The 27,107-nt window shown below is 45.2% G+C and overlaps 1 protein-coding gene across 1 annotated transcript in view; it reads left to right on the top strand.

Annotated features, from left to right (window-relative positions):
* The window catches only part of PTGFRN (prostaglandin F2 receptor inhibitor), a 76,469-nt gene that overhangs the window by 27,418 nt on the left and 21,944 nt on the right, over positions 1-27,107 (top strand). The window contains exons 2-4 of the mRNA XM_007977424.3: positions 7,463-7,831; positions 10,410-10,823; positions 15,364-15,744. Coding sequence (XP_007975615.1) covers positions 7,463-7,831; positions 10,410-10,823; positions 15,364-15,744 — 1,164 coding nt within the window. The remainder of the gene's footprint in view (positions 1-7,462; positions 7,832-10,409; positions 10,824-15,363; positions 15,745-27,107) is intronic.

Genomic DNA, 27,107 nt, shown 5'->3' with positions numbered 1-27,107 from the left:
TTATGCATTTATTCATTCAACAAATATTTATTGAACAACTACTATTTTACCAGGTCCTGTTCTAGGCACTGCCATTCAGCAATGGACAGAACAAAAATCACTACTCATATAGAACTTACATTCTACTGGGGGAAAAAAAATAAATAATAGTAAAAACATAAATGTTCATAAAGTATTTTAGTAATCATGGATAAGGAGAAAATTTGGCAGGAGCAAGAATGGGGATGTGCCACTTTAGGGTGGTCAGGAAAGGCCTCATTAAGAAGGTGACATTAGAATACAGATCTGAAGCTGGTGAAGGAACCAGTGGGATCAATGTCTGAGAGTGTCCTGGACTGAGGAAATGTGCAACGGCCCTGAGGTTGCAGTAGGTGAAACCTTGGGAGCAGAGCATGACTGGAGTATAGTGGAGGAAGAGGAATAGACAGGAGATCCAAGAAACAAAAAAGGCCGGGTCCTGTAAGGATTGCCTCCGTAAGGATTTCAGCTTTCATCTGAATGAGATGGGAGGGGATTGGAGACCTCTGAGCAGAGTAAAATATAACTCAACTTAAATTTTTCAAAGATCACTTAGCTGTGTTGAGAGTAGAGAACAAGAACGGAAGCCAGGAGACCAGTAAGGGACATTGTAGTAATGCAGATGAGAGGGGTGCTGGCCTGGGCCGGGGTGACAGCGATGGGGGAGGCTGATGGGTTGATTTTGTCCTATAGGTGATAAGGAGCCATTAGAGACTTTTGATCAGTGAAGTGACATTGGATTTGTATGTGGAAAATATGATTTTGGCAGCCCTGTGGAAGGATTGGAGAGTCCAGACAAGGAGATGAATCAGTTTCTAAAGCTCTCATCACTAAGGATAAAGATAGAGTCCTTACAAGGATGCAGTCTCATGCTTGTGGATAGGTTGTCCACCCTGACCAGCTTCTTGACAAGGGATAGGAATGGAAAAGATGAGCACATTAGGAAATTCCTCTGTAAACCTAGCCGAGGAAGCAAGGTGAATGATTATGATCAGGTTTATCTTAGAGGTGGCCTGCCCAGCACATAACCGCAGCCCCTTGCCACAGGCCAGGGATCGTGAGTGTTGTAAGTGCATTTCCTCATTTAATCCTTACCACAGCCCTCAGGGAGTGTGGTGACCATGGTCTCCATTTCACACATGAGGAAACTGAGGCACAAGAGGGTTAAGCACAAGGCTGATTTGCCTCTAAAGAGTCTCCACCATGATGCTTTCTTCTAGAAGATCTCTTTGGGAGATTCAGAATTGTCTGGTTGTCTCAAGAATTAAATGTAAAAAAGTGATCACCTCATTTCTCTGTGAACTGTGGTAATGATGGCTTCAGAGAATTAATCACTGCTGGGTAGTGATATATTATTTCAATGTTCTTTGAGTTGCCAGTGACAGAAATTACCTTTACTTTAAGAAACATAAGTAGGCTGGGCTTGGTGGCTGTAATGCTATAATCCCAGCACTCTGGGAGGCCAAGGTGTATTAGTCCGTTTTCACGCTGCTGATAAAGACATACCCAAGACTGGGCAATTTACAAAAGAAAGAGGTTTAATGGACTTATAGTTCTATGTGGCTGGGGAAGCCTCACAACCTTGGTGCAAGGCAAGGAGGAGCAAGTGACATCTTACATGGATGGTGGCAGACAAAGAGAGGAGCGCTTGTGCAGGGAAACTCCCCTTTTTATAACCATCAGATCTCATGAGATGTACTCATTATCATGAGAACAGCACGGGAAAGACCTGCCCCCATGATTCAGTTACCTCCTGCTGGGTCCCTCCCACAACGCGGGAATTCAAGATGAGATTTGGGTGGGGGCACAGCCAAATCATATCATTCTGCCCCTGGCCCCTCCCAAATCTCATGTCCTCACATTTCAAAACCAATCGTGCCTTCCCAACAGTCCCCCAAAGTCTTAACTCATTTCAGCATTAACTCACAAGTCCACAGTTCAAAGTCTCATTTGAGACAAGGCAAGTCCCTTCTGCCTATGGGCCTGTAAAATCAAATGCAGGTTAGTTACTTCCTAGATACAATGTGGGTACAGGCATTCGGTGAATACAGCTACTCCAAATGGGAGAATTTGGCTAAAACAAAGGGGCTACAGGCCCCATGCAACTCTAAAATCCAGCAGGGCAGTCAAATCTTAAAGCTCCAGAATGAACTCCGTTGACTCCATGTCTCACATCCAGATCACGCTAATGCAAGAGGTGGGTTCCCACGGTCTTGGGCAGCTCTGCTCCTGAGGCTTTGCAGGGTACTGCCTCCCTCCCGGCTGCTTTCACAGGCTGGCATTGAGTGTCAGTGGCTTTTCCAGGTGAACGGTACAAGCTGTTGGTGGATCTACCGTTCTGAGGTCTAGAGGATGGTGGCCCTCTTCTCACAGCTCCACTAGGCCATGCCCCAGTAGGGACTCTGTGGGGGTCCTGGCCCCACATTTCCTTTTCCGCACCGCCCTAGCAGAAGTTCTCCATGAGAGCCCCGCCCCTGCAGCAAACTTACACCTTTCATCCAGGTGTTTCCATACATCTGAAATTGAGGAGGAGTTTCCGAAACCCTAATTCTTGACTTCTGTGCACTCACAGGCTTGACACCATGTGCAAGCTGCCAAGGCTTGGGGCTTGCACCCTCTGGAGCCGTGGTCCAAGCTCTGCATTGGCCCCTTTCAGCCATGGCTGGAGCAGCACCAAGTCCCTAGGCTGCACACAGCACAGGGACCCTGGGCCCGGCTCATGAAACCACTTTTTCTACTCTGGTTTGTAATGGGAGGGGCTGTCATGAAGACCTCTGACATGCCCTGGAGACATTTTCCCCATTGTTTGGGGGATTAACATTAGGCTGCTCATTACTTATTGCAGATTTCTACAGCTGGCTTGAATTTCTTCTCAGAAAATGGATTTTTCTTTTCTATTACATTGTCAGGCAAATTTTCCAAACGTTTATGCTCTGCTTCCCTTATAAAACTGAATGCCTTTAATAGCACCCAAGCCACCTCTTGAATGCTTTGCTGCTTAGAAATTTCTTCCACCAGATACCCTAAATCATCTCTCTCAAGTTCAAAGTCCCACAGGTCTCTAGGGCAGGGGCAAAATGCTGCCATTCTCTTTGCTAAAACATAACGAGAGTCACCTTTGCTCCAGTTCCCAACAAGTTCCTAATCTCCATCTGCAGCCACCTCACCTGGGACCTTATTGTCCATATCGTTATCAGGCTTTTGGTCAAAGCCGTTCAACAAGTCTCTAGGAAGTTCCAAACTTTCCCACATTTTCCTGTCTTCTTCTGAGCCCTCCAAACTGTTCCAACCTCTGCCTGTTACCCAGTTCCAAAATTGCTTCCACATTTTTGGGTATCTTTTCAGCAACACCCCACTCTACTGGTGCCAATTTACTGTATCAGTCCATTTTCATTGCTGCCGTTAAAGACATACTCAAGACTGGGCAATTTACAAAAGAAAGGTTTAATTGGACTTACAGTCCACATGGCTGGGGAAGCCTCACAATCATGGCGGAAGGCAAGGAGGAGCAAGTCCCACCTTACGTGGATGGCGGCAGGCAAAGAGAAAAGGGCTTGTGTAGGGAAACTCCCCTTTTTATAACCATCAGATCTCATGAGACTGATTCATTATCACGAGAACAGCACGAAAAAGACCTGCCCCCATCATTCAGTTACCTCCCACTGGGTCCCTCCCCCAACACATGGGAATTCAAGACGAGATTTGGGTGGGGACATAGCCAAACCGTATCACAAGGCCAAGATTTTGAGACCAACCTAGCAAGACCCCATCTCTACAAAAAATTTTTAAAGATTAGCTGGGCATGGTGTCATGGTGCCTGTAGTCCCAGCTGCCCAAGAAGCTGAGGTAGGAAGATCATTTGAGCCCAGGAGTTTAGTGAGCTACAGTTGTGCCACTACACTCCAGCCTGGGTGACAGAGTGGGACTCTGTTTCAAAACAAACAAAAATTTTAGAAAATAAACATAAGTGGGGATGAATGGAATTGCAATAAACTAAAATGTCCAGGGAAAGGGGTGTGGGGTTGTGTGTATGTGTGGGTGTACATTCTTGCACATGAGAGTGCATGTTCGATTGCGTCGGGAATGGTGTAGAAGGCATGACTGGATCCAACAGCTCAGATGCTGCCATTTGGCAGTGACTGGGGTGACTTTCTGACCTTTGTCGTTCAGGTGCTGGGTCCTGGGCCTGGGTCTCTTCTCCTACGGATGACTTCTCCTCAGGGTCAGGAGACCCACCTATGTGCAGTTTAGAGTACCTCATCTTTATATTACCTTGATTCCACTGGAAGCTAAAGCCTCTAAGAAGCTTTAGCAAAAAAGAGCCAGCAGAATTCTGATTTACCTGGTTTTAGCCCCAGTGCCCATACGTGGGACTGGAGGTACCATCAGCCTCATCTAAGGCAGTTAAAGCTGGGCAACCACTGCAGGTCTGCCTCATGGTTGCCAGAATTAACAGGTGTGAGGTCAGGGTGTCATCCTGAGCCACTGAGTTGCCTTAGAAGTAGCATGGGCTAGGTGGGCTGGCTCGTGCCTATAATCTCAGCACCGTGGGAGGCCGAGGTTGGAGGATTGCTTGAACCTGGGAGTTTGAGACCAGCCTGGGTGAAATAGCGAGACCCCATCTCTACAAAAAAGTAGAAAAATAGCTGGGTGTGGTGGTGTCCACCTGTGGTCCCAGCTACTCATGAGGCTGAGGTGGGAGGATTGCCTTAGCTCAGAAGGTTGAGGCGGCAGGGAGCTGTGATCATGCCACTGCACTCCAGCCTGGGCAACAACCAAAAAAAAAAAAAAAAAAAAAAAAGAAGAAGAAAGGAAGGAAGAAGGGAAGAGAAAGGAAGGGAATAAAAGAAGGGGGAAAGGCCGGGCGCGGTGGCTCAAGCCTGTAATCCCAGCACTTTGGGAGGCCGAGACGGGCGGATCACGAGGTCAGGAGATCGAGACCATCCTGGCTAACACAGTGAAACCCCGTCTCTACTAAAAAATACAAAAACCTAGCCGGGTGAGGTGGCGGGCGCCTGTAGTCCCAGCTACTCGGGAGGCTGAGGCAGGAGAATGGCGTAAATCCGGGAGGCGGAGCTTGCAGTGAGCTGAGATCTGGCCACTGCACTCCAGCCTGGGCCACAGAGCGAGACTCTGCCTCAAAAAAAAAAAAAAAAAAAAGAAGGGGGAAAGAAAGAAAGAAAGGAAGAAAAGGAAGGAAGGAAAGATAGATGGAAGGAAAGAAAGAAGCATCACATTCCAGCACTGCTCCTCAACAGTATATGGAGTTGGTTCTACCATTCTCTGCAGAAAGATATGTGACCCATAGTTCTTCTAAGTTACCAGCACCCATAACTTTATTTTATTTTTAGGGAGAGTAATGTGATTTAGGGTTTAGCAACTTTTCTTTGAGCTGGAGTTCAGTCTGGACCTGCCCCCCAGCTGGGCAGGGAGGGGAAGGCAGTCAGGTAGCCCCTTCTCAGAACCCACACTCTTCCCCATCACCTTTTTTCTTACATGGATACTTCCTGTTTTGCTTCTCAGAGTAAATAATAATAGATGGAGAAAACAAGAGGTAACTTTAACATGGTGATCTTTTTTTTTAACCTTGACTCAAATTAAGGTATAAGGTTTTCATCATCTTCTGGTACACACATACTTTTGTTAACGAAATGTAATGAAACAATATTTATCTCTTACTAAATGCAATGTACTAATATTTGGTATTTTCTATTTGGTTTAATTTTGCTTTAAAAACATGCACATGCTGGTCACGATGACTATAAATTCATTTCACAAGCCACTAAAGGGTGGCGACCCAGAATTTGAAAACATGAATTAAACCAGTGAAAAAACAGTAGCAGTAGTATATTAGTTTGCTAGAGCTGCCGCAACAAAGTACCATGAACCAGGTTGCTTAAACAGACATTTATTGCCTCACGATGCCAGAGGCCAGAAGTCTAAGATCAAGGTGTCGGGAGCGGTTCCTGCAGAGGGCTGACAGGGAGAATCTGTTCCATGCTTCTCCCTTAGCTTCTGGTGGCTTGCTGGCAATTTGTGGCGGTCCTTGGCTTGTAGACATATCTGCTTAATCTCTGCCTTGTCTTCATGTGGCTTTCTGCCTGTGGGCATGTGTGTGTCCAAGTTACCCACTTTTTAAGGATACAGTCATATTGGATTAGGGGCTCACCCTATTCCAGTATGACCTCATCACAACTCATTATATCTGTGACAACCCTGCTGCCAAATATGGTCACATTCTGGGGTACTGGGGGCTAGAAGTTTCACGCAGGAATTTTGGATGGGGACACAATTCAACCTATAACAAATGATAAACATACAGTATTAATAAATGGTTCCCATTTCCTGGAGCCCTTATTACATGGCAGACTCTCACCTAGACATTTTATTTCATTAACTCAGTGAAGCCTTCTTGTCCCAATTCATAGTGGCAGAAGTCAAAGGTAAGAGAGGTCTCAGATTGAAACTTAGGTCTCCTTGATTTCAGACATGCTTTCTCTTTTATATATTGTTGCAAGAACATCAAGAAGGAGCCATATGTGTTTATTTGGTGCAATTGAAATGCTAAACAGGTAGTAAATACATTGCAAAATCATGCTGAAGTTGATTGCAGTGGAGACATCTTAAAGGACTCACAGGTGCCAGTCGTAGGGTCCCTACCAGAGAGGCCTGGGAATTGCACACTGTTAGGGAAGGAAAAGCCAGTGAAGTCTTGTCTGTGTCCACTGGGCTTATCCCTGGCAACCAGCTGCTGCATTCCTAAGAACACCCAGCAACCCGCCTGCCTCTCTCCCTTTGTGCTTCCCCATCCTCATTCTGAATTTAGATCAGAACAAAGAGTAGAGAAGGAAATGAGCCAGAAAATAGAAAATTAATACTTGGTAAAATCATCATATTTTAAAATTAATTTATAGGCAATGTCAGATAACAGGAGTTAAATCATTTTATCAGCAGGCTGCTCTAGGATTTAAAAATTGGCATCCGTCATTGTAAATCAGGTCTCAGGAGCCCCAGGGAATAATGGTCTCTAGGGATGAGGGCTGATATAGGGTGGGCAGAAATGTAAACGCTTGACTAGCTGTGCGCTTTTCTTTCACACAAAACCTAAAATATTTTTACATCACATCGAGTGGTTAGGGTGTGTTAAATAGTAACTGGAGGGAAGAAACTATTGAGGTTTATGGTCAATCTGCTTTTAATGCTTATCTTCCTCCCTCTTAGTCCTGGGAAACTGGTTGTGTGAGAGGTGCTCATTTTGAGGTTGCATTCCTGGCTCATTATTTAAGGGACAGGCTTAAGCTTCTGCATAGACACATTTTCCCTGGTGGTTTGGCTATCACGTTTCTGCCATGCCTGTGAGCAGGAGCATCCACAGGTTTGCCACATTTGTCCTGGGAAGACTTTCTGTGATTAAAGACCTGCCTTTCATCTCTTATCATTGCAGCTCTTTGTCGAGGCCGTGTGGTGAGAGTCCCCACAGGGACCCTGGTTCGAGTGGTGGGCACTGAGCTGGTCATACCCTGCAACGTCAGTGACTATGATGGCCCCAGTGAGCAAAACTTTGACTGGAGCTTCTCATCTTTGGGGAGCAGTTTTGTGGAGCTTGCAAGCACCTGGGAGGTGGGGTTCCCAGCCCAGCTGTACCAGGAGCGGCTGCAGAGGGGCGAGATCCTGTTAAGGCGGACTGCCAACGACGCCGTGGAGCTCCACATAAAGAACGTCCAGCCTTCAGACCAAGGCCACTACAAATGTTCAACCCCCAGCACAGATGCCACTGTCCAGGGAAACTATGAGGACACAGTGCAGGTTAAAGGTACAGTCCTTACATGGGCTTGTTATGCCAGGGTCCACACCTTTCTCTGCCCCTGGGCTGTGGTTGACTTTGTCAAGAGACTTAATCTCTCTGAGGCTCTGCTCCCTCCTCTGTCCAGGGGAATAATCATGACTTACCTGATTAAAGGCAGGGATGGGCCAGATGACCTTAGAGGGCCCTTTCTCTTCACTCCAGTGTGGTTCTGAGCCACCCTATGCCCAGTGAGGTGGAGGCAGCATGATGCGGTGGTGGAGAGCTGGCTCTGGAGCGAGGTTGCCTGTGCTTGTTTAGTCCAGTTGCTGGCTCTACTACTTGTCAGCTGCATGGCTGTGGGCATGTTACATGCCTCAGCTTCCTCCTCTAACCTTAAAGGTTGTGAGGACAGGTGAGTTACCAGGTGTAAAGCCTTAGAGCAGTGCCATGGTAAGCATTCAGTGGTTAGTGACAGGAAGGGGATGGTCATGTTAATGATGCTCAGGTTTATGGGAATAACAGGCACTTCAAAGTTCATGTCTTTCTCTGTGACTTTCATGATTTAAAAGTACATGTTTGTACCAGAAGTTGTATGTGTTATATGTAGAGAAAGAAGACGTGGTCTCTACTAGCTTATTGACCTAGCTTTGCAAATAATTACACCTTATGTACCTGGAATGTTTTGGGATTTGTTTTGGGGGTTTTGTTTGTTTGTTTCATTTTCCAAGTCCTTTTAGATGTATTCACACATTCAATTCTCTGAACCCAATCAAAATAGGGCAGAATATTTCCCTAATTTATACATGAGAAAATGGAAGAGCATAGGTTAATTACTTGCCTAAAATCACACAGCTAATTAGTAAACGAGCAAGAACAAATCATTTTAATTTGGGGCTAAGAAAATAGAAACATTATAATTTGTTGTTATTGTTACTTAATTATGCATTTATTTGTACCCTGCCTTGTTCCCAAAAGGATTTATGTCTGGGTCAGAATGTATGTAATTATCAGAAAGTAGAAAATGCACATGGTGATATAAAAAGCGAGGGTTGATTGAGGCATTCATTCCCTCGTGACTTGTACAACCCTACCATAGCTCAGAGACTGTTCCCTCACTAGACTCATCAGGGGATAAAACTGCCGTGTCCATTAAAGAAGTAATGAAACACCCAACCTACCTCTTTATTCCTATAGAAAATCCCGGACATGTTTTTTAGAAAAAGACACTCTTGTATTGGAGCTAAATAATGCCACATGCCACCTTTTCATTAAGCCAGACGCACCCTTGTATCCCCTTGGAGTCTCCCCTTGAGTGGGAGGGAGGGTAAGGGGAGAATTCCCCTACCCCCATCCCACTTCCTCCAGTGTCTTTCAGCCTCTTCTGCTGTCTGTGGAAGGCAGGAGACACAAGAGGAGGCCTTTCTTGGGTGAGGAAAGCAATGGATGACCATGAGAGAGACTGACTGCTGCCCAGGTGGAGCCTCTGATGGTTGCCATGTGTGGTCCAGGGTCTGCCTGGCCTGCAGCTTCATGGCTCTTGAAACCATTCATCTGTGCTCTGAGAGATGAGCTGGCCTTGAGAACTGAGTCATATTAGCCAGACTCACAGAATGATATATATATACTAGAAGGTCATTATATTTATTTTGCAGTAGAGATGGGTCTTCGGGATGTGTCCTCCTAAAAATGTAGCAGCTTTTAAATGTTAGAATAGCCCCTTCTCAAGGACACTGAATTAGTTTCTGAGTGTGGAATTGGGGGAAAAAAACCAAAGAGATGATGAATAGTGGTGTTGGTGTTGGAGGGTCCTCTTAGCCAGCTCATCGACAAGCCTGATAGATGTTTCCTGCTCCTTGGTAGTGGCCCCCTTTCTGGTTACCAGAGTAGCAGTATCCATCGCTTACTGCTTTTTTCCTGAATACACCACCGATACTTACTTGATCACCGCCCTCTTTTTCTAGACTGTAGAAGTGCCTGGGCTGGTTCCTATCATGTGGATATGCTGTGTTCACCCTAGACATTCTTGGGCATTCCCCAGGCTGCAAGCCACAGGCAGCTCATGCCATCTTTTCTCCCCTGTGGATCTTGCTACTTTAAGTCTAGAAGGTCACTTTATCTGCAGATTCTGCGGGCTCCCTACCCTAGCCCTGGTCCTAACCAAAGAAATGTTTGACAGTCATACCCAATGATATATCATGACTGCTGAGTGCCAGGCACGGTCCTGGGAACTTGCCCTGTTTAACTTAACTCTCATGCCAACTCTATGACGAAGGTCCAGCTATCATCCCCCTTTTAGGAAACTGAGGCACAGAGGGGTAAAGTAACTTTCCTTAAGGGTGGCAGAAGCACATCCCATCCCCAAGGCACAACTCCCACAGGGAGTTTTCACCACCCACTTCTAGCATGGGGTTTTTTGGTACCTTTATTTTTCTTTTTCAAGTCAGAAAGTCAATTGAGATTACAGATGAATCCAAATGGGAAAACGTGCCCATCCGGGCCCTGGAATGGGGGAGGAAGGAGGAAATTGTGGTTGCAGCGGTGGACTGGCCCTTGCTGGCTGGGGTCGGTGTGGACGGGGTGCTGACCCAGCTTTGTCTCTCTGCAGTGCTGGCCGACTCCCTGCACGTGGGTCCCAGCGCGCGTCCCCCGCCGAGCCTGAGCCTGCGGGAGGGGGAGCCCTTCGAGCTGCGCTGCACCGCCGCCTCCGCCTCGCCGCTGCACACGCACCTGGCGCTGCTGTGGGAGCTGCACCGCGGCCCAGCCCGGCGGAACGTGCTTGCCCTGACCCACGAGGGCAGGTTCCACCCGGGCCTGGGGTATGAGCAGCGCTACCACAGTGGGGACGTGCGCCTCGACACCGTGGGCAGTGACGCCTACCGCCTCTCCGTGTCCCGGGCTCTGTCCGCCGACCAGGGCTCCTACAGGTGTATCGTCAGCGAGTGGATCGCCGAGCAGGGCAACTGGCAGGAAATCCAAGAAAAGGCCGTGGAAGTTGCCACCGTGGTGATCCAGCCGACAGGTGAGCTGGAAACGATGCATTATAGGTGCTGTTATTTTGTGGCTAATGATAGTCGTATAAAGAACTGGGCCACGGAGCCCCATGCCCTTCTGACAGCTGTTTCTGCTTCCCATGTGAGGCCTTATTTTTAGGGGAGAAGGGAGTAGGGTGTTGAGAGGCTGGAGGTGTGTATGGGGGTACATTTGTTTTGTGCTGAGGATGCCTGTTGTTTTGCTTTGCAGCTGTTTTTACCTAATTCATGTCCATGGAAAACCACAGCCTGCACATAACACGAAGGCAGATCTTTCATTCAGAGTTTAGGTGCCGCAGTCCCTCAGCCAGATTAGGTGGGGCTTGGTGTTCAGTGGGGCTTTGGGGTGAAGGTGCCACACCCTGCCCCCTAAGCTTTGTTGGGTTTGGTGTTTCCTGAGTCCTTGGACCTGCCATTCTCTGCAGCTGTTGGGGTGTGTGCCTGGCTCATCCCAAAACCTTTCATCTAACTTGTATCCTCTAGGCCTGCCTTTCCCTCCCCTCAGATGTGCCTTTCCTGGTAGTGGGAGGAGCTCTCTAGAGCAGGGCCACTTGCTTTCCTGTGTCATACAGACCACAGGAGCATCCAGTCCTGGGGTCTATACAAGAAGCCCTTTGTCCTGTCATCTGTGAATCAGCTTTTTTTTTTTTTTTTCCCAACCCTCTACTGCAGTTATAGAAGTAATTAAGAAAATACAAAATGCGTTTTAGAAAACACATAAAAATAAAAGGAAAACATGCTATTGTTGACTCATTGTCCAGCCAGCATCAATGGAGAACCTACTGTGTGCTCAGCTCTATTCCGGGCCCTTAGGTCAGAGGTATTTGAGGCTTGTTCCCATGGACTGTGGAGCTTCAGGCTTCACAGAGACAGTGTATAGAGACCAAGGCAGGGCAGTGTCATTGCTCAGAATGAATGGATGTCCTTGGTTTTCTGCGAGTCTGACATCTTCAGATCTCAGAGTACTTTGCTGCTGTTGCTGCTGCCTTCTGTTTTTTAAACTGGGAAGACCTTGGTTGTTGGACTCATTTCCTGAGCATGAATGTGAATATGTGGCATCTCTGTTGTTCAGACGGGAAGGAAAGCAGGAAACAATACGCAGGGGGAGTATTTTGTCTCTGAAGCTGCATTGTCCTGAGCTCTGTACTCTGCACTTATACCACAGCACAGAACCTGGATTTGGAAAAGTGGGTGGTGTAAAAGCAGGTCTGAAGTTCTTGAGTGACTGTGGCCATCAAGGAAAGGAGCTGCTCATTACCGGTCAATCTGGGCTCCAGTGGCTGCAGAAATCGCTTTCCAGATGGACTTAGGTTACCTTCCTGATCAGAAGTGATTGCTCTGGAATCTGCCCTAAGAAACCTCTGTATATTAAACTTGCATCAAACAACTCTTTTAATGAGGCAGAAGAGTTAAGAGTTTCAGCTTTGTAGAAAGTTACACTTTTATGAAAGAATATGAATTGTAAAGACATTTCTTTGTTTCAAACACACCACAAGACCTGTAATATCTACCTAAGAGACTTGAACACTCTGAACTTATTAGGCAGGTAATATCTGTCTCTCAGATGAAACAGCGTTCATAATCTTTTGGTGCCATGAGAGTTTTCGACAGCCTTTTGAAACCTGCAGACCTTTTCTCAGAATTAACATGTTTTAATTCATAAAATACAGTACACAAAATGACAAAGGAAAATAATTATATAGAAATAGTTATCAAAATGCTTGTAAAACAAATTGATTTTGTAGTAATATTATGCAGCTTTATTAATGCATTGATAATAAGATAGTGGCAGGCTTAACGACAACTGTACTTTCTGAATAGTAATGAGTATACATGATATTTCAGGATGCCTGCAGCAACTGTAATGTGATGGGAAGGTATCTGTGATTTCTATTTGGGGTAGTCCCAGACACAGGCAATACTATACTGGTTTGTTGCTTACTTTCACAGTGGGAGGAGATGCTGTATTTCAGGTGCAGATTAATAAAAATAAAGATGGAGTTTTTTCCCATCCAAGTTCATAGACTCTCTGAATTCTCTTTGTGGACCCCAGGCTAAGAACCGCCACACTGGGCTCCTGGTCCCTCTCTTCTTGTGCACACCTGCACTATCCGTAGCTGGCTGCTTATATATTCTTATCACATTGTTATGATAAATGGCACAGAGTGAAGCTGTGCTACCCATGTGGCAGCGAGTCTCCTCTCCAGCCCCTCCTCCCTGTCATGGGAGTGGTCTGGTTACTGCAAACTTTGTGTCTGATTTATGGATTTAGTTATATTCACGGACAGAGAACCTGCCCCACCACAGGCTTTGTCTGAGGTCCCTTCTTTCATTACAAATACTTAGAACTGGTCCTTTATTTTCCTTTAACCTACTCCATCCTGTCTCCCAGCAGTAAACTCCCAAATCCAGAATGTGTGGGACCTCTGGTTAGTGATGTGACAAGATATTGAGCCACTTGCACAGAGAAAATTACAAAGTGAACTACACAGCTGAAAAGACATCCCTGCCAATATTTTCTGAACCTGAGACTCTGTTTTCTCCATCCAAAGAGTCCACAGCTGCTTGTTAAGTACTTCTTCACTGACCCGACTCCCTCCTGAGTCGTCTTTTACTTCCAGTAGCTGAAGTCCTGGCAGAGGTGACTCCAGCAGGATTCCAGGGTTTCTGGCCACAAGCTTTGACTGTAGAATGGTTCAAACTGCAGAGCCTGGCTCAGGGCAGCAGTTTCCATACTTAGTCCTCTCAAATGATACCCTCAGGTTACTTTTGGCCCCTTTAAAGAGGTGAGGGAGAGAAAGAATAAGACTAGGTGGAAGGAGAAAATGAACTTTTAAATTCGCTTTTCTAATACTGTGCCCACCTCATTTTCTGTTTTCTGTCTAGATGGATCTTGAACTTGACTTGAAATATTTGTTTGAAATATTGTCAGGCTTTGGACATATTCATATGAAAGTAATTTACGCCAAAGAGCATGGGCTTTGGAGTTGGTCTTTTCTGAATTGGGTCCCTGAACTTACTGGGGCCAGTGCAATGCTGTTGATGCCAGCGACTTGCTAGAAGGCGAGGGCGGTGCCTCTGCTTGAATCCCCTGGGAGGTGCTTGGTACTTGTCATCTAAGTAATTGTTCCCGGGCATTTCACAAGTTGATGTTTTTCTACTCAGATTACAGATGCTCTTTTAAAATCTTCTGAATAGAATAAAATGTTTCCACGTGAAAGCTTTGACAGGGGAATGCTGGAACTAGATCTGTCTTGAATCTGTGACACTAAATACTTCATCTAAATATAGTCTGCTTTTAATTATCCACACTAATGAGAAAGGACAGTAGTGCAGATAATCGAAAAATCATCGTATTTTAGTTTTAGGATATGTTTTATGATTGGCTTCTATGTGGGTATAGCTAAGAAATAAATGATACTCTCAGTACATTACATTTTGAAGACTTGACTCAAGGAAAATTGTCTGGTTTCACTTTCCTGGCCCTTCTGTTTAGGATTTTTCCCATTTATCCCTTAGACAGTTTCACCCTCACTTCTGCTGCCCTATTCCCTAGCCCCCAGTCAACAATATGTACCAGTCAGAACCAAACCTTCCTTTTCTGTAAAATCACCCAAGTTTCATCATGCACATGGAGAATGTATAATTTTAGTTTTATAGTCTTTTTTTTTTTTTTTTTTTTTGAGACAGAGTCTCACTCTGTCACCCAGGCTGGAGTGCACTGGCGCGATCTCGGCTTACTGCAAGCTCCGCCTCCCAGGTTCACGCCATTCTCCTGCCTCAGCCTCCCGAGCAGCTGGGACTACAGGCGCCCGCCACCTTGCCTGGCTAATTTTTTGTATTTTTTTAGTAGAGACAAGGTTTCACCATGTTAGCCAGGTTGGTCTCAATCTCCTGACCTCGTGATCCACCTGTCTCGGCCTCCCAAAGTGCTGGGATTACAGGCGTGAGCCACCGCGCCCGGCTAGTTTTACAGTCTTCAGTAGACTGCTTATCAAAAGATAGCATAACAGTGAAGAGCAGAGTTTCTTTTTTTTTTTTTTTAATTATTATTATTATACTTTAAGTTCTAGGGTACATGTGCATAACGTGCAGGTTGGAGCAGAGTTTCTAAAGGCAGATAGCCTGGATTTGGATTCCATCTGTGCCACCTATCAGCTGTGTGACCTTGGGCAAGTTACTTGACTTCTCTGTGCTTCAATTTCCTCATAGTAAAATTAGAATAATAGTAGTACCTACCTCTTAGGGTTGTTTTGAGGATTATTATATGTAAAACACTCAAAACACTGCCTGGCATATATAGCAGGTATATATAAATGTTTGTGGCTATTGTTTTTATAAAATAAAAAGAAATGTGGTATGTTCTGTTAATTTATTCATTAAATAATTCTCAAGCACTGACAACTGTACAAAGCCTTCTAACTTTAATGCTGTAAATAAGAACTTAAAAGGAGATGCTGTAAAGAGGGTGGAGAATAGAAGGGGCAAACATAATCGATTACCTATATGTATTTGTTTTTCATTTTCAAGTTCTGCGAGCAGCTGTGCCCAAGAATGTGTCTGTGGCTGAAGGAAAGGAACTGGACCTGACCTGTAACATCACAACAGACCGAGCAGATGACGTCCGGCCCGAGGTGACATGGTCCTTCAGCAGGACACCTGACAGCACCCTACCTGGCTCCCGCGTGTTGGCGCGGCTTGACCGTGATTCCCTGGTGCACAGCTCGCCTCACATTGCTTTGAGTCATGTGGATGCACGCTCCTACCATTTATTGGTTCGGGATGTTAGCAAAGAAAACTCTGGCTACTATTTCTGCCACGTGTCCCTGTGGGCACCCGGACACAACAGGAGCTGGCACAAAGTGGCAGAGGCCGTGTCTTCCCCAGCTGGTGTGGGTGTGACCTGGCTAGGTGAGTGGTTTGGAGAATGACTTTTAACCTCTCCAGCTTAACCCCTCCTCGGAGTTATCTGAAGGAGTTATCTCAGGAGGCTCTGCACTTTGCATTATTTTGACATTATTTCTGTTGGTTCATGCATACTTTGGCCCAGATAGATCTCAAGCTGGGGATGAAATAGAATCTGGCAGGCAAGGGAAATGTTTAGATAATGTGGCCTTAGTTGTCTCAATACCCTCATTTGAGAGTATATAGTTTCCTTTTGTTGTCGACATTTGCAGGGTCAGGGCAATGCTGAATGGCTCTTTGAAATGAATCTTTGTTGGAGGGAGAACGCTGCCATTCTTCGTTTGTTTCTCTTAGACTCCTAGGTGCTCCCTGGCAGGAGCTGGTGCTTTTCCAAAGCCCAATGCAGAAAGATAATTCCTTCAGTTATTGGAAAGCGTTTTTTTGTTTTTTTGTTTCACGTCACACCCTGGAATCCCACAATATATCTTTATATACCAGTTACAACTAAAGGGCCCGCCTGCTTCTGTTGGCTTGTTTTGTGGGTGCTCTCACCCCAGATTATAATTTCCCCAGTGGAAGAGCAGCGTGGCTCTCAAATGTTGGCCACCTTGCCACCCATTTTATAACAACCTGCTGTATATGTGAAGATCTTCGGCATGTCCTCTTATTTTATACTAAGCTCCTCTTCCCCTACCTCTTTTTTCCCTAAATGTTTGCCCTCGCAGCAAAATGTACACTAACTTTTCCTAATTTTTGTTATGCCTTATAATTGCAAGTAATCAAAGGAGGGATGAGGTCAAGCTGGGTGTGGAAAGCTTCGCTCCCCACCTCCATTATTACAGAGATGGGGCAGGCCTACCATCACATTCTCCCCTGTTTTGCTCTCTCTACTGTCCATGAGTGCCTGAGCCCTGATGAAGGCATTTGGCATTGCCCTGATTATTAGCAGGCAAAACAGATCTTTAAAGGCCAGGAAACTATTTCCTCCTTTGTCTGATCCTTCTGCTATGACCTTCAACTCATACTTATCTCTTCCTTATCTCTGCATGGAAATCTTCTTTTGGGTTAGTGGCGTATTCACTCTCTTTTTTCTCCCCCCTAATAAGCCTTTATTTGGCAAAGATGGGGAGTTGGCCAGTGGAGACAGAGGGGGCAGGGAGAAGAGCAATGAGAGTAAGCAGAAGGGACAATCCGATTCCGATGGAGACGAGGCAGGGTGTTCATCAGCCCTGTTAGCAAAGTGATCCTTTGATATCTGAAAAGAAAGAAGCGGGGTTTATCTGGTGAGCTTTTTATTCCTGCCGTCTGAACCCCGTGCAAGAGAGTCACTATGAAGTACTGAACTGGAACAATGTTGGCCCAGCTAGAACTCTCCTTAGCAACCTTCAAAATAAAACAGATGTTGTCAGCACCAAAAGAAGATTTTTCATCTCTGGAGCTGAATTTGTCTCACAGCTCTGATCCTTGGTGTATTGTATGGTGCTGTCAAATCCCAGCACTGGCTCTCCGTACCCGCTCCCCCTTCAACTTCTGAATCCCAGCTCGAGGATTTTTTTTTTTTTTTTTTTTTTTTTTCATTGAAAGTGCTGCTTGCACTCCAATTTGAGGCTTCTTTGAAGTACTTGTGCATTGATCCCGGCATACCCGGGGGGAAATGCAGGGACTGTCAGACAACAGGAGGGGAGCTCTGGGAGAAATGGGCTCCTTTAACTGGAAGGGATTTGTTGGTAGCTGTGTTCTCCAGAGAGTGAAAAGAAATAAAGAGACTAAATTGTGGAAGAGGCTCAGTTATTATCCAAAGGATCCTGTCATTTGTTTTCCTATGGAGTGCCACTACCATTGTGAAAGTCATCAGTGTGCTTTTCCCTGACTGATGCTAACAGATACAGAACCTGCATCTTCCCCGGTGCTTTGCACATAATAAGCACTCAATAAATATTAGCTGAGTGGGTAAATAAACCAGTACCCACACATGAATTTTGTTAAAATTTGTGCACAGGAGAATTAGAATTGCTAGGAAAGCAGTAATGTTCAACTCCTAGGATATTCAGAGATATTTGCCCCTGAGTAAACCTAACGAAAGTGCGAGTGGTATGAAAAACAATTGCATTCTTCTTTTGTGTTCCTCTTAAATCTTCTCCTCCTTCACTGTGCCTATGACTCAGACCACTACAGCTGCTTGGACGCTTGTCAGGAGCGGGTAGGGCATGAGCACAGCAGCAGGTCCTTCTCAAAGAATTCCCCGCTGGACTCTGTCTAGAAGCCAGTGAGCCTGGCCTGACACTCCATGGTTGTCTCTAGATACGTAACGTGAACGTATATGCATATGGATACTGTACCACATACAACTTGGGACAAAATATAAGGTAATTGAGAAGTGACCAAAAAAGATAGACAACCTGCCAAGCACTCTGTTTATATAGGTGGTGTTAGGTCGTGTAACTCTGGAATGTTGTCACAGAAAAGTTCTCGAGAGGGCTGGTTTGCCACACAGGTAAGATGCAAAACTCAGTTTTGCCACTTGGCAGATTAAAATGAGTAATTACGGCCGGGCGCGGTGGCTCAAGCCTGTAATCCCAGCACTTTGGGAGGCCGAGATGAGCAGATCACGAGGTCAGGAGATCGAGACCATCCTGGCTAACCCGGTGAAACCCTGTCTCTACTAAAAAATACAAAATAGCCGGGCGAGGTGGCGGACGCCTGTAGTCACAGCTACTAGGGAGGCTGAGGCAGGAGAATGGCGTGAACCCAGGAGGCGGAGCTTGCAGTGAGCTGAGATCCAGCCACTGCACTGCAGCCTAGGGGACAGAGCAAGACTCCGTCTCAAAAAAAAAAAAAAAAAGAGTAATTACCATTTATTGAGTATCTACTGTGTGCCAGGCACTGGACTAAGGACCTTATATGCATTAAATGTTCAATGTGAAAATATTTTTGGCCTTGGGACTCAGCTTCACTCCTGAAATTCCAGAGCATAGTCCTAAGAGCTGGGTAGTTCTTGGCTTCATTTGCTTGGGGCTTGTGTACTGAGCTAGGTGAGGGGGTTGAAGCTGATTGGGGTCTTCTAGAATTCCACTGTGCTAAGCAGGAAGAGAGGGCGATGACGTGAATGGGTCTGGCAAGTCCAGAGCACTTGCAGCCATTGAGAGGATCATGATAATTTTTTAGAGGGTGACAAAAAAACCTCTTTTACTTAGAGTGTATGTCCTACTTTGAAGGGAAAGAAAAAAGATTTAAGTTGGCTTGCAAAATGAAGTACAATTTAAAGCAGGAAACATAAAAATAAAATCAAGATCAAAAGGGTAAAAGAAGAATAGATATTGCAAGGTGGTTGGTATGAATTAGTTATTATATTTGAGCACTGAAATTGCCTCTGAAGTTCTGAAGAGTTGAGACCAAAAAAAAAAAAAGATGTGATTATACAGTTCTCCTCTGAGGAAGGAAAACATAAACTCTCTCAGAGAGACAAACTTTCTCTTGGCACTGAATTTATTATGTGCTCTTTCATTTTGGGGCATTGGAAAACATAATGGACAGGGCTTTCAACTGTTCTTTTACAAAAGGCCCTAAATGATTGTTTAAATGGATGTTTCTTATATCCACCCTCTGTAAAAGCTGAGGACATAAATCTTAAGTGTGTGAAGGGTTTCTGTAAGAAGTTGAATTACTGTGGGGGACAAATGATGCTTTGTGTTGATCCAATTTAGTACATGTCTAAAACAGAGAACCTAGCAGAATGGCTAGTTAATCTGCACATTAAGCCATCTCCTTCTGCTATCAGATGTCTTAAATGAGCCTTTGGCAAGAGTTGGATACTAATCAGTTCATGGTTGAGCTCTCTGCCCGAAGTACCAGACTTCTGTGGTGTTAATTGGAAGGGGTTCCACAGGCTTTGGATATAAGAGCTGGAGGAGGCAGAGTTGAGTTCTGCTGTTCAGTCTTAAGAACCTGATTTGCATTCTTCCCCACTAAAGGACTGGCCCCTCTTCAGCAATGCGCCAGCAAGGAAGGTAATTATTTTCTTTAAAAGGAGCTGTTAATCTGCTAAGTACTTGGTAGAAACTTTAGAGTTCTGGGCCATTTATAGGAGATAAGATTTAGACCTGTAGGTTTTTTAAGGATAACTATTATCAGCTGTCTGTCCAGGATTATTCTGGAAGGCAGAAGAGCACGTGGCCAAGTGTTGGAGTCAGGAGACCTGTGTTAGTCCTCCTTCACCACCTTCTAGGGATGTTGCCTCGGGTGTGTCGATGAACATTTCCAAGTAAGTTTTGGTTTCCTGGTTTAATATGAAAATGCATATAAAGCGCTTAGTACGGTGCCTGGCTCTTAAATGCTCACTGCATTTTCTTGGTGGTGGCGATGATGATTTGTTCGTGTTTGAGGGTCTTCCCCACCAAGTTCTTAACCAGTTAAGACCTAAGAGTTTGTCTTCGGGCACGGAGGAGCCCAGCATAGAGGACTAGGAACATGTGTGTCCTAAAGGCAGCTGCTCCCAAGAGGAGCTAAAGAAAGGTGTTGAGCTGACCACATCCAGCCCTTTTCCTCCCCGTCAAGGCTGGTAATTCACTTTTCCTTCTCTGGAAGGAGCAAATGAGGATGAAGAAAGAAAAACTTCATGAGTATTTCTTTTTTTTTTTTTTTTTGAGACAGAGTCTTGCTCTGTTGCCCAGGCTGGAGTGCAGTCTTGGCTCACTGCAACCTCTGCCTCCCAGGTTCAAGCAATTCTCCTGCCCTAGCCTCCTGAGTAGCTGGAACTACAGGCACCCACCACCACACCCGGCTAATTTTTTTTTTTTTTTTGTATTTTCAGTAGAGATGGGGTTTCACCGTGTTGGCCAGGCTGGTTTCAAACTCCTGACTTCAGTTGATCCGCCCACCTTGGCCTCCCAAAAGTGCTGGGATTACAAGTGTGAGCCACCGTGCCTGGCCCTTCATGAGTATTCTTTGGGTGCAGGGCATAGATGTTGCATTCAAATAATGTTATTATTATTGCTCTGAAATGGCCAGTGCTCCATACATCCTCATAATGGTTCTGCCACAGTAAGGTAACGAGTCCCCCCTCCCATCCCCTCCCAACAACAATAGCTCCTTATTTGTAGCCTTCACTCATTAAATGTTGGTGAATAGTTAATTGTCATACAAATGATGATCGTGGTGTCATTTTGACAATTGGTCAGTATGCTTTAGCTGCCTCTAAAGTACCTACCAATTCGAAATAATAAAACCCTGTCATTAGCGGAGGCTGAGTATTCCTTCTGTTTCTTTTAACTGGTGCATGTAGTCATTCCTGTAATTAGCTGTGCCAAGTTAACTAAGTGTCAGAGGGGGTATTAGAACATGGTCCTTTTGTACACAGTTCAGGATTAGTGCTTCAGCTGTTGTTATCACTCTCGTCTTCCGGGACGTAGCAGGCTTTGAGAAAGATTAATAACCTGGGTGTGTAAGGAGGTTGCACAATTTGATCATACTAGGAGCCAGGCCATGGAGCCAAAGCCTGTCCTATAATTCTGCTCTCACACACTCTGCAAGCCCTTAGTCTTCTAACTTAGCTCCTCTGGGCTTCATTTTTGCTTTTTGTTTGTTTTTCAATTGGAAGTGTACATGAAAATAGGACCAATTTTATAAGGTTGTTATGGAGATTAACTGAAAACACAAGGCAAGTATATAGCATGGTGCCTGGCATATAGAAAGCCCTCGATAAAAGCTCGTTGTTTAGCATTATTATCGTAAAATGGGGATAATACTACCTTCCTTACAAAATTGTCATGAGAGTAAAAGGAGGTATTTAGTGTGAAAATCTCTAGATCAGGCTCCTGCACATAGTAGGCACACAATACTTGTTTTTACAAATTAGCCAGTGATTCTGAAAGCTTTTCATTGTTTTGAAAGTTGTGACAAAGGAGTTTAATGAGCCATTATTTTTAAAGCCTTTCTTTCGGGGAGGGTCACTCTTTTGGAGTCTGTGTGTCGCTTGAGAGATGGTGTGGACATGAGCAGACACCTTCCTGGCATCCAGATTAGGGAGCAGATCCCTGCTTCTCAGAACGTCAGTGATGCCGCACTTGGACTGGCCTCAGTATTCTGTGAGAGGGCTTACAATGTGTGTTGTTGTTTGTTTTTAACTTTCAAAAATAGAAATTTACAAATATTCACAGGGAAGAAATAACCACCAACTTCAACAATAATCAATATTTTGCTGATCTTATTTTATCTCTCTTCCCTATTCCAGACACCAGACACACACAGACACACACACACACAAACACACACTGTTTTCTTCTGGAAGAGTATAAAGTGTATCCCAGACATCATGTCATTTCACTGTTCAACACTTTAGTATGCATCTTTAATGATAAGCAGTTTTTAAACATAACCACCATTGCATTCTTAGCTGATTTCTTGATGAGATCAAGCAAAATGTAGCAGTAATCAGTGGTGAAATGCTTGTGCCCAAAATGAACATTTTAATGCAAAATATTAAATTTAGTTCAATTCAGCCAGTATGTTAGTATTTTTTATGTACAAGGCACTGCATGCACAGCACGTACAGAGAATCAAGGTGGCCGTCCCTGGCCCTGGGAAGAGTCCTGTGGAAGGCCCCTAAGACATACATACAAATAACCAAAGTTCAAGGCAGGATTCACATAAAATCCTTAGAGAGCTGGGAGCTTGGCAGGTGGTGGGATTTGTTGAATATGAAGTAGGAGTGTGACATGCGAGTTCAAAGGAGGCATTCTCCGTTGAGTAGGAGAGGATGCACAGAAGAGGTGTGTACATGACAGGCCTTGAAGAAGGGCACAATCTCTGCAAACCATTTTTAAAATTGTAAAACAATGTTAAAGGACAATCTCTGTCCATGCACCAAAACAAAGAAGAAATCAGAACCCACTCCTACTCCTACCATTCTGACATGGTGGAATCATATCTTCTCCAGGAGTGTAAGTCTAAAGTTGACTTATAAGGCTGGTGGATAGTTCCAATGAACCTGCCCCTCATAAGTTCACAAGCCAAAAATCTGCTTGTTTTTGTTTGCCTTTGCATTAAAACTGAAACCTCCTTTTCTGAGGCCTAAGGTTAGTTTTAAGAGAATGAAGAGACCAACTGTTGAGGTCAATGAAGAGATTGTTCTTTCCTTCCAAGCTGGAATTCCTATAGCTAGATGCACACTTTGTGCAAGTACCCCATACTCTCATTCCGCTATGTTTGGATACGTAGGATTCAAACAGATTCATTTCAGGGTGGAGAATGGAGTAGAATGAAAGCATCTCTTCAGTCATTATTTGAACTACTTACTGAGCAGGTGGCCCAGGTGCTTAGGCAGATAGAACAGCAGGAAGGCAGGCAGAGAAACTGGAAGCATAGGATTAGCTAGGGAATGGTGAGAGGTGCTATCTGAGTGGAGTTGAGAAGGCAGTGGGTGCTGCGGCTGGGTGCATGCAGTGGAGGGCCTTGAAGCCAGGCTGGGGAGCATTTTCTTAACTCAGTAGGTGAGGGAAGAAGCCACGGGAGGCTTATAGAGCAGATGCCCGAGCAGTCATGTCAGTCATGTCAGGTGGCATTGGGAGGTTGTTATTACAGTCTTGGCTAGAGGGAGTGAGGGCCGGGGTGAAGGGGTTCTTCATGAGGTTTTCGCTTCTATTTGCAAATATTCATAAAGTGTCTACTCTGCATCAGGCCTGGGAACAAAGAAATGGAAGAGACACTGAGGAGGTAGAATGTGCGAGACTTAGGAACCCTCAGAGTGGAGAGGTGGAAGGGAAGGGAGAGTGTTGAAGACGGCACAACCTTTAACGCTGAGTGACCTTGAGAATGAATGGCAGGAATGTGGTAGCAGGAATGGTTGTTGAAAAGTTTGGAGGTGGGGCTGGCTGTGTTTGGAGCAAGGTTTTAGTGCACGCGCTCTCTCTCTCTCTCTGTCTCTGTCTCACTTGCTCGCTCTGTGTGTGTGTGTGTGTGTGTGTGTTTGCAGAGGCAGATGTGGAGTGAGGTGAATTCGGTTGTGAGCACGCTGTGGTCGAGATGCCATGGATGCCCAGTCAGAATGTCCAGACCTCAGCTGAGGCCAGCGTTTGGGTCTGGAGGCTAAGGAAGAGCTGGGTTTTCATGTCTGGGGGAGTGAGCTTTGGGGTGTGAGCAGGCCAGGGAGTGGGAGGAGAGAGAGAGCTGCCCAGGTGGTTGGCACAGGAGCTAGTTTTGACCCCTTTTCTGTGTGTTCTGTGATCTGACCACTAATAGGTGAGTCAAGTCACTCGAACATGTTTTTTTCATTGACAGATTAAAATTATATGTGTTTATGGTGTATCACATGGTGTTTTGAAATATGTATACATTGTTGAATGGCTAAATCAAGCTAATTAACATATCCATTACCTCATATACTTATAATTTTTTGTGCTGAGAATGTTGAAGATCTATTCTCTTAGCAGTTTCCAAGTATACAATAAATGGTTATTAACTACAGTCACAATGTTGTACAATAGATTTCTGGAACTTATTCCTCCAGTCTAACTGAAATTTTGCATCCTTTGCCTACCATTCTCCCCTCCCCATCCCCCAGCCTCTGGTAATCACCATTTTACTCTCTATTTCTATGAGCTCAGCTTTTTGAGCTCCCACATATGAGTGACATTATGTGGTATTTGTCTTTCTGTGCCTGGCTTATTTCACTTAACACTGTCCTCCAGGTTCATCCCTGTTGTTGCAAATGGCAGGATTTTGTTCTTTTTTTAAATGGTTGAATAGTAGTCTATTGTGTATATATACCACATTTTTTTAATCCATTCATCTGTTGATGGACACGGATTGATTCCATATCTTGGCCCTTGTGAATAATGCTGCAATGAGCATCTCGCGTCTTTCATCATAATTTTGACAGCCTTTGAAAAGGTGCCACTTTGAAAGAATCTGCACGGGGGTGGAAGTAAACCATGAAGGATCAAAGGGTCTGTCACCTGTGAGGAGACAGAAGAGGAGTCCCCACAGGCAACTTCATGGTGTTTTGGATCACACTGGTCAGTGAGGCTGAGGCGACGGCCTGCGGGGAGTTGTCTTCTGGGTCAGATTCCCTGTGGCAGTAACTTAGTGTCATGGCAGCACTGCACTCAGCGTTCCTAAAAATCATATGTCAGTCAGTGGAACTTAGAAAATACAAAGTTTAGAAGACAGTAGGTTTGGTTCATCTGTGAGCTAAGGATGCACTTGAAAGGTGGGAGAAGATAGGGCTTGATAGGGCTTCATTCCCATCTGCCACTTTTGAACTGTGTGGGCAAGTCACTAACTTATTTAAAGTTCTCCCCTCAGAAATGGGAACTGCGAATAATAATCACAAATATATACACGTGTCTGTGTATAGGAATATGTGCGTACCTGCATACACACACACACCAGGCATCAGTCTAGGCATTTTAAGTACAGTATATTTTAACTCTTAACCCTCACAATAACATTATGAGCTAGTTACTCTCGTCGTCATTTTTATGGGTGAGGCACCAGAGATCTGAGTAATCTACCCAAGGTCAATAGCAAGTAAATGGCAGAACCAGGATTTGAACACAGTCTGACTCCAGACCTCATCTCCTCACCGCTGTTCTCTGCTGCCTCACAGTTCACTGTGCAGGGTTATGGTTCTCCAGTCTCCACACAGTCTCATGCCACGGAGGAAGGGTCTTATGCGTTGTGCTTGAAATGGACTTGAGGCTCCATGTAACAGCCACTGCTGGCTGCTGCCTGCAGATAGTTGATGTTCAGTGTTCTGGGGCAGTCTTGCTCTGTGCATAGCTGGTGCAAATCTGCCCTTTCCACATGAGATGGACTTAGTTGTCCTGCTCTGCACCCACATTGCTGCATCCAGAATTCGACATGAAAGTTTAGTTGTGGAGTCATTTGAGCATTCCTTATCTTTTGCATATGATGGTATAAACACAGCTGGGTGGTGTGTGTCCTTCGGTCAGTTTTTGCTAGGGTGATGTGTGGTGTGGTGTGGTGTTTTAGCACCATGCCCAGGAGCAGGATGTCCCCTAGCAGTGTGACAGCACACGAGCCTATAAATTGAGCAGTCAGGATGGCCGCTGGATTCCTCTCTAGCCCTGGCAGTCCCACAGCCTGTGGATTCTCTACGGTGTCCACATCACAGTACAATGTGCTCCCATGGATGGGTGCAGGCAATTAAATACTTGCAAATATGACATTTGAGGATTTAGGATTTTGAGTTCTTTCCATTTCCTGGCCCACTGAATCATTCTTGGAGAAATCATGACGTTATAAATTCCATTAGAAGTGTAAATCACAAGAAAAGTTCCTTGACCTCAGCAGCCTGTAATCGGTATGTCATAAATGAAAACAATGTTAAATAAAACTAAACTTTGATCAAGATGATGCAGATAAACATAGTGTTGATAAATGGAACGTTCTGTTTAGGTAGTGTTATTTTTCTCCCAGAAGGCAAAGTGCTATGGAAGAAAAACGTGTAGCCTTTATAGGCCGGGCGCGGTGGCTCGTTCCTGTAACCCCAGCACTTTGGGAGGCTGAGGTGGGTAGATCACTTGAGGCCAGGAGTTTGAGACCAGCCTGTCCAACATGGCAAAACCCTGTCTCTACTAAAAAAATTTAAAATGAGCTGGGTGTGGTGGTGTGTGCCTGAATTCCCAGCTATTTGGTTGGCTGAGGCATGAGAAATGCTTGAACCTGGGAGGCAGTTGCAGTGAGCTGAGATGGCGCCACTGCACTCCACGTAGGAGACACAGTGAGACTCTGTCCAGAAAAAAAAAAAAGAAAAAGAAAAATGTAGCCTTTTCTAAAAGCCTGAACATTAAGGCAGTAAACATTTATTGAGTGCCTACTGCATAAAAAGCAGTGTATTTGGAGCTTGAGGATGAGACTGTAAGCAAAGAGTCATTGTGGAGTGGGCTAACTGGCATCCAAGGGTGCATAGATGGCTTATGGGAGCACAGAGGACATCCCTTCTGGGGACCCAGGTGACATTGAAGAATAAGTGGAAGTTTGTAGAGCATCCCGAACAGGTCATCAGAGTGGCGTGAGACTGTGTGGAGACTGGAGAACCTCAAGTAATCAGGTGTAGAGGAGCTGGGGGAAAGGAGAGGAAACCACAAGAGGATTCCAACACCAGCTCCTTGGCAGGTGTGGAGGAAGCCTTGGGGCCAAGGAGGACAGAACCATGGAGGTGCAGATGGATTAAATTGATGCAATGAACCCAGAGGAGGGAGGGGTTTTTCTCCCAGTGAAAACAGGACTGTGTCAGAGGAAAGGGATTGCTAGGAGAATGCTAGCTTCCCTCCCACCCTTCCCTGCAGGGTCGTAGGGTGCCCGCTAGGGCCAGATTCACAGTGATGCAGGTGAGTTACATGTGGCAG

The sequence above is a fragment of the Chlorocebus sabaeus genome, chromosome 20 (assembly GCF_047675955.1).
Source record: "Chlorocebus sabaeus isolate Y175 chromosome 20, mChlSab1.0.hap1, whole genome shotgun sequence".
In the NCBI taxonomy this organism is placed as follows: domain Eukaryota; kingdom Metazoa; phylum Chordata; class Mammalia; order Primates; family Cercopithecidae; genus Chlorocebus; species Chlorocebus sabaeus.
This window is presented reverse-complemented; position numbering and strand designations above follow the sequence as displayed.